The sequence below is a fragment of the Symphalangus syndactylus genome, chromosome 19 (assembly GCF_028878055.3).
Source record: "Symphalangus syndactylus isolate Jambi chromosome 19, NHGRI_mSymSyn1-v2.1_pri, whole genome shotgun sequence".
Classification (NCBI taxonomy): Eukaryota; Metazoa; Chordata; class Mammalia; order Primates; family Hylobatidae; genus Symphalangus; species Symphalangus syndactylus.
In genome coordinates this window covers 36,517,597-36,529,919 of record NC_072434.2, presented here as the reverse complement: position 1 = coordinate 36,529,919, position 12,323 = coordinate 36,517,597, and the positions used below count along the sequence as shown (strand labels likewise).

The 12,323-nt window shown below is 37.2% G+C and overlaps 1 protein-coding gene across 1 annotated transcript in view; it reads left to right on the top strand.

Annotated features, from left to right (window-relative positions):
* The window catches only part of HMCN1 (hemicentin 1), a 438,669-nt gene extending 428,465 nt beyond the window's left edge, over positions 1-10,204 (top strand). Inside the window, exons 105-107 of the mRNA XM_055234444.1 lie at positions 1,467-1,586; positions 7,152-7,278; positions 8,776-10,204. Of these exons, the coding sequence (XP_055090419.1) occupies positions 1,467-1,586; positions 7,152-7,278; positions 8,776-9,142 (614 nt within the window). The 3' untranslated portion in view covers positions 9,143-10,204. The remainder of the gene's footprint in view (positions 1-1,466; positions 1,587-7,151; positions 7,279-8,775) is intronic.
* Positions 10,205-12,323: the final 2,119 nt, after the last annotated feature.

Genomic DNA, 12,323 nt, shown 5'->3' with positions numbered 1-12,323 from the left:
TTGAGGCAGCCACTATTTCATAGTAAGGGTCAATCTTGGAGAATCTAAAGTAAAAATTTATAGCTAGTCCATTACTGGATATTTAAGTTTCTTTGGGGGCAATTCATAGGCTTAAACATTTCTTAAAATACAGTATTTTATAGTATTGGGACTAATGAAGAAATATACAGTAAGACTGCAGACAGCTTTGGAATTACACAAGACCAAATTGCAATAAGCACCAAATGCTTTTAATGAACTATCTGGGACAGACAAGTTATGAAAGATTCAAATTAACACTATGAAATCTTGTTAGACTTGGGCTAGGGTTTATTTTTTGAAGAAATTGATTCTAAAGCATAACAGGAAAAATGACCATTGCATTGCTTCTGAATGCAGAAATCACACTTGGGGGTAGTGTAAAATTCATGCTTGGGAAAGCTCTGTGTTAACAACTTGGAGTTCAACATCATTTACATTTCTGTTATTTTAGGTTAAAGCTGATTTTAAAGGAAAGAAGTAAAAACTCACACAAGTCATAGAATCAACACTTTGGTTAACTAGTCTTCCACTGGTTGGTGTATGCTCAGGGACTATGAGCAAATTTTAATTTTAGTTAAAGCAAAACACCACTGGGACAAGAAATCTTCAGCCTCCCAAATCACATACTTTATCCTTAAAGCAAATATCAATTAATTTTGAATTATCATCTATTCTCACCCTGCTTTTTTGCCGTTTTCATGGCTTTAATAATAGCAGCCCTTTATAGACTACTTTCCCAGATATTACTGTATATGAACCTTTCAACAAAACTGTGAAGTAGGGCAGATGGTCTCAAGTGTCCCTTTGAACAGAAGAATAAATGAGATCTTGAGAACTTAAATGGCCTGCCAAAAGTAACACAACTATATATGTATGTACTTGTCATTAGTACATTTGAATTGTATAAAAAAAGTATTTTTGTCACAAAAATAAAAAACATTTCCATGTGATATCTGTGTGTGGGAAAGCTATGCATGGGTGGGGCTGCAGGGAGAGAGAAAGAGAGCCAAAGTTCAAATACAATAAAAACAAATACTCCTTTTTGCAATTAATCTCAATAGGAACATTATATTTTAGGTAATTTCTACTATTCCTTAAAGAGTTTCATATTTTGGTGGTTTAGGATCCTGTCTACATTTGTTTCCTCTGTCATGTCACTCTTACTTAAGTAATATAAAAATTGACTAGTTTGGGACTTCAGCATATATGTGCTTACACAAAGAAATGTCCATATTTTGTAATATAGTACTGTGTATATAGTACCATATTCAATATTTTTATAACATAAAAAATATCTTGGTAGAAAATAGCTCTGAGCATTTTTTAACATGAGTATAAAATCACCAAGAAGTTTTTCTAATGTATATCAACAACTTGATGAGAGTTGGCTCTGTCACAGTGTCTGCTTTTTTGTGTGGTGATAACTCTGTCTTCTTCCTGAACAGATATTGATGAATGTGAAAATACAGATGCCTGCCAGCATGAGTGTAAGAATACCTTTGGAAGTTATCAATGCATCTGCCCACCTGGCTATCAACTCACACACAATGGAAAGACATGCCAAGGTGAGAAAACATTGGGATGTTTATTGTTGCAAACTTGACTAAAAACCAACAGAGAGTGTGAGAAGTTTTTTTTGAATAATCATTCTCCTAGTGGCTTCCCCTTCTTTCCCATTCCCATGAGTCAGAATTATGTTCAGACATTGCTTTTGCAAGCTGGAGAAGCAATGGGAGAGGAAGCAAGCAAAGAAAATAGTTGAGAAACATTTTTGGTATGGTCTTACTAGAAGGAGCAAGAATGCCTAAGCCAGTTCATATTATATATTTTTAAAACTTAATGGGAATAGATCTCTTCAAACTTTTTTACAATTCCACTAAAATGGAAGTGAAAAATGAGAAGGTTACTCAGTAAATTTACTTCAGTGTTAGATATTATTTTGTATGTTGTCCCTCTTATTAAACTTATTTTTAAAGTGATCAGTTTTGTAGTCAATTAAATGATTCATTCATTCGTTGAGTCTACATTGATGTGGAACAATTATGTGCTAGCATTGCAGGATTTAAACAGATAAATAAGATAGAGTCTTCCCCTTTAAGAGTTTACAGTCTAGTGGAGACAGACATGTAAATAAAACAAAGTATAGCTCATTGGTTCTATAACAGAGTTTTGGGCAAGATATAGCAATGACAAAGAATAAAACATCAATCTCAGTAGTTCCCTTTTTACACAAAAATGTGAAAGGAGCATTGTAATTTGGTAAGGTTGATTATATTGCAACGTGTACTTATATTAAGGAGAAATAAGAACTTGTATAGCTCCTAAAAATCGTCTAAGAAACCTTTAATTTTGTGGACAAAATCTAGGAGTATTATGTGGGTCTTAATAAGCTTTTGAATTGTATTAATTTGTGTCATGGAAAATTATATCCTTTTGTAAAGTATAGCAAATAAAAGCTCCAAAAGAGTGCTTTATCAGCAGCAATCAAATTTAGATTGAACTTTTTTATCTTTATGGGATTCACAAAAGACTTGCTGCAATGCAGCTTATGGAAAATTGGTTCCAGGAGGCAAAACCAGGATGGACAACGGCTTCACCCTAGTTACCGTGAGCACTGCCACCTCATCCCACACCACCCTACCCCACCCATTCACTCATTCACACTCCCTGAGGGCCCCCACTGGGTCATGTGGGCCGGAGATGAAACATGAAGTTGAGTAATAACTTTCACTTTGGGCCATCAGTCACCAAACATTTCTTAAGAACCTACCCCATGCAGAGAATTTTACTCAGATTTAAAGTACTGGAATAATTTATTTAATCATACTGTTATCTTTTTCCAAAGCAACTGTTATTTCACTTTAATCAGCAGTATAAATATGTCAAAGGCAATAATTTGCACCCATTAGATAATTTGTACCCATTCTAAAACTAATTCTCAGAGTGAGTATGTGAGCCTTAATGTCCTAGAATAATCAAGAGCAGAGGTAGGACTTGACCTCAGATCTGTATGTCTAGAATAGTCCTTTGTCTCCTGGGATGCTGTGAGCACCAGGAGCATTGCACTGAGGCAGCAGGATGGGGTGAGAGCACTTTGTCCAGATATTACCACTTTTCCCCAGTTCTTCAACCCAAGAGTCTTCCTGAAGGAGTGGCGATGCCCACACTAAAACCACACCCCCTCCAGGTACCCCAGGCACCAAAGAAGGCAACAGGGCAGATACCAAAGCATTTGGAATAACCACTCAAAACGCACAACCCCTTAGCCAGATTTTAAAGGGTTATATTTTATTCACATTAGAGAATTTTTCGCCCTTTCTAAATTGTGCCAGTTTATTTTTTTAATTGCCTTTGTCACTCATTTAGTTCAAAACGTTCTTCAGCTTTCAGTTGTGCTACAGAGAGTGGAAAATGACGTGGACAAATCAGAAACAGGTGTCACTTGAAATGTCTGCAATTTAAATGGGTTACATATTTTTGTGGTTTTAAAAAGACTTGAGAGAAAACAATTATGCTTTTTTCTTTGCCCTGAAGAATAACTTGCATTCTTTTTATAGTTTTAGAAAGTGTTTGAGGCATTTATAAGGAACCAAAGACTGCTTTTTATTTGCATATGATTTTTTGAAAGATTTAGAAATTACTGATACAAACGTCAATAATAAAAGGCAAATTAAAGTGAATTTGACATTGAACAAGGACAGAAACTCTAGTCAAAAGTGAAAGTCACTAGACTGCAAAATAAACAAAAAGCATTACCAATCAAGAACTGCCTAAGATGCAGAGAGGAGAAACTAAAGGACCCTTATGCTAATTTTATGCACCACTAATCTACTTCTAAAAATTTGGAAACATTATATGAGCACTGCATTTAAAATGAGTGCTCTTATTCATCTGTATTTTAAAAATGCAATGCATAATGTTTATCAAGAACCTAAATTACTTATATTTTCTGTAAGACAGATGTTCCAAGTATGTTTATCCTGAATTTTTAGTATTCAGAAGCACTTGGTTAAATACATTCATATGTTCTAAAACTGTTAATATAAAAATTTTCAGCTCATTTTGGGATTCTTTTCTTGTAGCAATATTTATGTTACAAAATACTTTCATTTCAATCATAATATTCTTATATTTAATAGAAACCAGACATCGCATCATCCATGAACAGAAGACAACACAATTTCTATTTCTTTTTCTGTCTTCTTTTTTTTTAAGGATAGTGAGTGGAGTAAATGAGTAGAGTGAGTGGATTCCTAGAGAGAGTGCTTCACCCTGAGGAGAGGGTAATAGACCAGAGACAGAAGAGGGCCACCTGCCCAGCACCTCAGTACTTAGGAAAGCTTTTTAATAGAAAGTGTATATTTCTATATTAGATTCTGAGATTTCTTTATAGATTCATATTTACCCAATGAAAATATATCATAAGGTAACTACTAAATAACAGCTTAGTATGCACACTGATGTGCATCCAGCTTCTAGTCTCCACACCACCATTATCACGGACCCCTGCAGCCCACTGGCTTCATGTTTCTGCAAGAGTTCATGATGAAAATGAGAAAAAATGCGGATGATGATGACCATGAAGAGAACATTTTTTAATGAGAGAAGGAAGATAAGGCTAATTGAATTTCACATTTTTCTGGACGGGTTTTCACTCCGCTGAGACAATCCTGTCAAGGAGATTAAGCCCTCCTGGCTGATAAAATCATAAATAGAAATTTTTTCACAGAGGCAGTAGGCAAGACTTAACTGAAATAAAAAGTTTTTTCACATTATGTTTCATTCCTGTAGGAGAGCTAATCCTAGTATAATACTAGTAATAGCATATTACATCATTGTCAGCACATATAACTAAAAGGTTATTTACTCCGTATCATTCTAACCCAGTATCTTTTTACTTTGTGGAGACTGTTGTTGTTTTAAATAAATAATTACATTGTCTGTGGTTTCCTTAGAAAATATTTGGAGCCAAATCTAAAATGCTTATTTTTGTATCAAATACCAATATAAATACCATTATCCAACTGCCAAATTATGTACTACTGTACAATGACATCGTAGTAACATTGTTCTTAGCACAGCTTCCATGATAGAAGTGCATTTGACTGTCAGGACCCACCTGTGGAGAACCAGTTTAGTCCATTTAATTGTCATTTTACCCTCTTGTATCTCAGGACCAATGCTATATGCAGCCAATTGACTTAGACTTTGAAAACCTTATACTTTACTCATACTTTTAAAAATTGACCACTAAAGTTTCTTATAAGTTTAAATAGTTGCAAAGGATGTGAATTCTGGCGTTGTTATACAGATTGTTATGTTAATGTGCTCAAGCTTTAAATATATTTTCATCAAAACTTCAGAGATGCAGATTTAACTCCCTCGGTTAATGGAGGATGGCCACTATATAATTTGAAAGTCTGTATTCATTGTCAAATTAATCAGATCTACTGTCAGAAAAAGTCTAAGGTGAGTTTTCTGTTCAAACAAAAATGTTAGTAGGTGTCCCCATGACAACCAACCCACTTCTGAAATCTAATTTAAAATAGAGAGCTAATGGGAGGCCAAGGTGGGTGGACCACCAAAGGTCAGGGGTTCAAGACCAGCCTGGCCAACATGGTGAAAACTCCTCTCTAATAAAAATACAAAAATTAGCCAGGCATGGTGACGCATGCCTGTAGTCCCAGCTACTCTGGAAGCTGAGGCAGGAGAATCACTTGAGCCCAGGAGGCGGAGCTTGCAATGAGCCGAGATTACACCACTACACTCCAGCTTGGGCGACAGAGTGAGACTCCATCTCAAAAAAATAAAATAAAATAGAGAGCTAAGACCATTGGTTTGTGGCCATGATAAAATAAGGCCTGCCAGCCACCATCAGTCTTTATTACCAATATTCTTACTCTCTGTTTATCCTCTGAGATTAGTTGCAGTCTGCCTTTGTAAATCAGAAGGTTGGAAACAGGGAGAAGGGAATAGAGACCTCCAGGTCATGAGATGTTCTCAGGCAAATTGACTTTAGAGAGGAGAATTGTGGAAAATGAGAATATGGGAATTGATTCCCTGAAATATTCGCCTGCATTCATACTGCTAGAAAACATTCGTGTATCACCAGCGGAATGAGGATGCCCCAGTATGAAAACCATTGCTCTAAAATACCATTCTTACATTTGGGGTCTTAAAATTCCTTAAAAAATTGTGTTGAACTCCATGGACCCTCTTTCCAGAAAATCCAACCATCAATCAATCTCACGTTCTCTGTCTCTGTCTCTCACACACACACATGCACGCAAACATCACGGATCCCCTGATGCTCAAAAATAAACCCCAAATTAAAAGTGGTGGCTCAAAAACACTCATTTTTAGGAAGCACTTAAGTGTGTTTCTACTTAACTTAGTGTAGAAAACAACAAAATAAAGAGTATTTCATTTGCGTATTTTCCCCATACCATTAGCCTAAGGAGAGCATCCCACTACCATAACGAGAGAGGATAGACTCAACACAGTCCAGATCAAGGTGAACTGCTCCATTTGATCAGCTTACATTGTGGTGCCTGGGCCACTCATTTGATCCTGTTTTGTTTGTCTCTCTCCTCAAGATCTGACTAGCCTGTACCATCTCTCCTGAATTTATAACTTGACTCCTTTCATATCTAAGACCCTATTTTACACTCAACAATTTGACATTATAAAACAAAACACTCGGCAAGGATCACTCACATTTTAAGGAGATTCTTCACTTTGCAAAAAAATATTCACAAATGTCCTTTAAATTGTTGGCTTGTTCATAGTGCATTTAAAATATTACTTGCTTTATAAAACTCAAATGCAAGGTATTTCCCAAATATAAAAGACACCAGAGAGCTCTTAATATCTCCCCATCTACTTTTATAGCTCTCAATTTTTTATGTCCTTTCACATAAAGAAACATGTGCTCAAGGCAATCTGGGAAATAACCCCGCCAGGTGTCATGATCCCCATTTTGTGGTTAAAGAAGCTTAGGTATGACTAAGTTCATTCATGGGAGGGGAAGGCTAGCCCTCCACATTCTAGTCACACATCCACAGTGCCTGCTCTGATGGCCTTCTCTCACCCTCATTGCTGATGCTGCATGTTCCCTGTGCTGTCCCTAGATATCGATGAGTGTCTGGAGCAGAATGTGCGCTGTGGAGCCAATCGCATGTGCTTCAACATGAGAGGAAGCTACCAGTGCATCGATACACCCTGTCCACCCAACTACCAAAGGGATCCTGTTTCAGGGTATGTCTTGCCTTCTCATCCCAGACATGCTTTTGAAAATCCTTCCTCCTACTCCTTGACCAACATAAACTTTGTCTTTTGTCATGTGTAACTCACAGGAAGTCACTAACTCCAGGGAGATGTGGGGTTACAGTAAGTATTCTTTTCAATGAATGGGCAAGAAATGAGCTCATCCTGCAGCAGCCACTGCCACCCAAGCTCACTCTTGGCTGCCAGTGTTTCCTGGAGCAGTCTTCCCAGAATATAACATGTAACATGGTGGGTTCTGCCTCAGCAGCAAGTGTTTGATGGAATGATAGAGCCTGCCTTTCTTTAAAGTTTTTCATTTCCGTTGTGTTGCCTCAGGGTGTTAAGGGCTCTGCACACTTAGAGCCCACCATGAAGCACCTTTTCTGTTGCTTCACTGACTCACCACTCCTTGAGAACGGAGATGAGTGAGAATGAGTCAGTCGTCTGCCCGTTCATACATCATCTTGCTTATATTTCCTTCTGTCTGAAACAGGCTTTTCTGCATTCTGAATAAACTACCATTCTGTTTTCTCTCTCCCCTTCCAGAAATGTTGCACTCTATCCAGGTACCAAGTTAACAGGGTGATTGAAAACAAGTGATAATATTCCTCTTGGATAAGCCCTGCTGATAGGAAGGTGTTTCTGAAACAAAATACTGGCCGGAACTCACTTTGTTTTCCTCTTGGTAATGCTTACCAAGTTACTGCAGCATAGTCAAGTGTGGACTGCCCAGAATCCACCAAAAACCTATTTGCAATTGGTCTGATGGGACATGGAATAGGAAGGAGAAAATTGAAAATACAGACTTAACACAACCTCTAAAAATACTATGACTGAAGAATCCTGTCTTCATAAAATGGTTCTCTGTGCATTTTTTTCCCCTCTTTATTACCATCAGTTTCTGGCAAACAATTTAAAAGTCATCATGACTCAAAAAGCAGTGTGCGCTCTGGTAAAAGAAAATAAAGCGTTTTAATCTACAATAATGTGAACGACAATTACAAAAGAAGTACCCCTTCCCCACCAGAAATCCTAATTGACCTTTTATTATTTTTAGAAAAAATATCAATGTATTTTGTTTCACCTTTCAAACAGTGTTAGGATACTATATAATTAAAAAGTAGCTTGTATTCCTCTTTAAGAAGTACTTGTTTCCAATATATATGCAGATGCTTTTATTTCCAAAACTGACTTTTCATTTTAAAGAAAATACTCTTGTGGCATTCATACTTACTTCAGTGGCTCAGACACATCTGCTTTTAATGGAGCTGCAAGATACATATTTGACTTCACACCAGCATCTTCTCTTAGTCATCTGGTGTCTGGTTTGAGTTAGTGACACAGAACACGACTGAGTCTTACCACTTTTACAGCCAGGCTGCCTCCTGCATGTAGTGCCTAAAAGTTGTCATGGATCATGATCACCTGTATCATGCCTCCTCCTGCTTCCAGATAACTATGTGTATTTCATTTGTTTGTTGTCCTTAGGTTCTGCCTCAAGAACTGTCCACCCAATGATTTGGAATGTGCCTTGAGCCCATATGCCTTGGAATACAAACTCGTCTCCCTCCCATTTGGAATAGCCACCAATCAAGATTTAATCCGGCTGGTTGCGTACACGCAGGATGGAGTGATGCATCCCAGGACAACTTTCCTCATGGTAGACGAGGAACAGACTGTTCCTTTTGCCTTGAGGGATGAAAACCTGAAAGGAGTGGTGTATACAACACGACCACTACGAGAAGCAGAGACCTACCGCATGAGGGTCCGAGCTTCATCCTACAGTGCCAATGGGACCATTGAATATCAGACCACATTCATAGTTTATATAGCTGTGTCTGCCTACCCATACTAAGGAACTCTGCAAAGCCTATTCCACATATTTAAACCGCATTAATCATGGCAATCAAGCCCCCTTCCAGATTATTGTCTCTTGACAGTTGCAATCTTGGCAACTTGAAAATGGTGCTGCACTCTGTTTTGTGTGCCTTCCTTGGTACTTCTGAGGTATTTTCATGATCCCACCATGGTCATATCTTGAAGTACGGTCTAGAAAAGTCCCTTAATATTTTATTTATTACACTGGAGCAGTTACTTCCCAAAGGTTATTCTGAACATCTAACAGGACATATTGGTGATGTTTTATAGTAGTTTAGTACCTAAGATCATTTTCCTGAAAGCCAAACCAAACAACAAAAAACAAAAACAACTGATTCAGACTCAAATAGAGTTTTTGAGCATTTGACTATTTTTAGAATCACTAAGTATTTTGATCAAAGCTTATAAAGTAACTTATGGAGCTTTTTGTAAGTATTGATATATTATAATAGGACTTACCTATTTTCATTTTTAAGGAGAAAAACACCACTCATTTTTTTTTTTGAATATAGTACAGCTACTATAAGGCTTGTTTGATCCCAAATGGTGCTTATCTTGATTGAACATTCAGAACAAGGATATTATTTTCAGTGATTTTGTGAGATCAGATGAACCACTTATGATAATAATAATAAAAAAAAGATCGCTTTGCCCTCACGACAGTTGTACATGGCATGGAACTTTAACATTTTAATATAAACTTTCATCCAGTTAGCTTCATAACTTTTACATTCCAGAATTTTGTTTATTTTCCTATCAATGAAAACAATTTTTAAAGATACCAGTGGGACAGGTTTGGTTTTTTAAAAATCTCATGTGTTCAAATTAACATAAATATTACACGTCAATACACTGTACATGGTGGTAATAGACTCTAAGCAATTGCCAAGATGTATTCTATTTTTATGAAGTGTATATATTACCTTAGTGTGCATTTTCTATATAATATCTTGATGGACTCTTTTATAAAATTATTTTATAAAAAAACAATGTTACACTAAAATCAGGCTAAATAAATTTTCACATCTTTTTTTCATAACCTTTTGAAGAACCTAAAATTCGTTTCCTTGCAGCTAAAACAGGGATTAAATTTAAAGTCCTACACATAAACAGATACACAATCATGAGATCCCTTGAGACAGAGGTAGTATTACTCACATTGTATAGGTCAGCATCCTAGGACAGAGATAACTTATGTAACTTCCTTAAGACAGGACAGCTAGTGAGTGGCAGAAATGTCCTACCTTACCTGTCATGACTCCCACTTGAGTGTTTTCATCTACCTAAACAGCATTTTTTTTTCTTTTTCTTTTTCCTTTTATTATTATACTTTAGGTTTTAGGGTACATGTGCACAATGTGCAGATTTGTTACATATGTATCCATGGAGCATTTTTTATATCTTATCTCAAGTGAATTCATCTTGTGTGATATTAAACTAGTGAAGGCCTAATTGTGACCTATGATTGAAGGATTTTTAACCTAGAATCACATTATTCAAAGGAACCTGGAAAAAAAAATCCACTCCATAGTCCAGCTGTCAGGCAGGTGATTAACTAAATCAGTGTTTACCAAAGACTGTTCTACAGAATGCTAGTCTAGTACAGGTGTTTTTAGTCACAAGCGTTCTATGATCAAACAAGTTTGAAAAATACTGCATAACATGTCCTCTTATTAAAGATTATCTATCAACACTAACAAAGAAACTTAGAAGTTCAGCAGTGAACAGGATGAATTTATTCAAGCCAACATTTTCTGAAAGATTTAATCCCAAACCTTTTTTCCCTAATACATTATCTCACTGAACACTTGGGGAGATGCTGATGTAATACAGTCAAGACATCTGCTTCATGCCTAAATCCTTAGAAAGGACATTTTTATAACTAAGTACTTTGGTAAACAACTCCAACACCTGACCCTGACCATTGAGCTTCTTTCTAAAATTAAACCACATAAATTTTGCTCATTTCCTCTGTCCAGTATTCTACAAGCATAGAAATTGACAGGACAGTGACCAGACATGAGCTACTGCATAGTCATTAGTAGGAACAAACTTCTGGTTACTACAGTACTTGATTTGGAAATTCCTATCTGGGGAGCCAGAAGACCCAGCCAGAATCTTGACTTTAACCAAGTACTTCTGACAACATTTCCTTGAAATTTATCTTAAGCATGCCAGTGGTTGAGCAGAGGTAGGCAATGAGATCAATCACCAACCCTGAAAGTTCCCTTAGGATACAGGACAGGGTGGGGAAGCCCTCCTTCGTGACATCTAGCAGAGCTGCGAGGAGCAAGCCTCCATCTTGTATATTGCTATGACAGTCCTCTGAGCCTGCAGTTTCCACAGATACCCTAGATAGGATGACTAGCAGAAAGGGGAAGGTCTCCAAAGGAAGGAAACTAAGAGAGCAAATGAGAGATCTAATAGGTAATCTTTGACTCACATATATTCAATCCCTTATATGCCAAATGAAGTCTACCTACAGTATAATTACTTAATCTGATATTAACCTAAACAGAAGTGTGATCTACACCAACAGTCAACAAACTTTTTTCTATGAAGGTACAGACAGTAAATATCTTAGGCCCTTTAGGCCATTTGGTTTCTGTGACTACTACTCAAGTTTAGCATGAGAGCAGCCATGGATGGCACATAAATATGTGCTCTAGTAACACTTGATTTACAAAATCTGGCTGGATTTAGCCTGCAGGTCATAGTTTACCTCTGATCTACAAACTGGGTATAAATCTTTTTGTCATTCACAACAGCCCAGTCTGAGCTCAGAGCACAAATGATAGTCAAGGCTCTGACCAGTTTTGTAGTAGGCTGCCGGCCTCACCACGTGCAAGCCTTCCACATCTCTAAAACCTGTTCTCATGCTTTACATTAACCCAGCTGCAGACTTAGCTGTTAGGCTGGCAGTCATATTCAAGCCCCAATCTCCTTTCATAAACGCACACAGGCACACAGGAGCATGCTTTGCAGGGTAGGATAACAGCACACTTACCAGAATTTACCATTTCACATTTCAGTTCATCTGGGTGAGCCAGGTAGGCCAAAGATTGACACTCCTAAAATACAGGCCCATTTGTCCAGCCGGTTACCTGACATTTTCACTTGGCTCCTTAACTAACTCACTCAGACTTACACATCTAGCA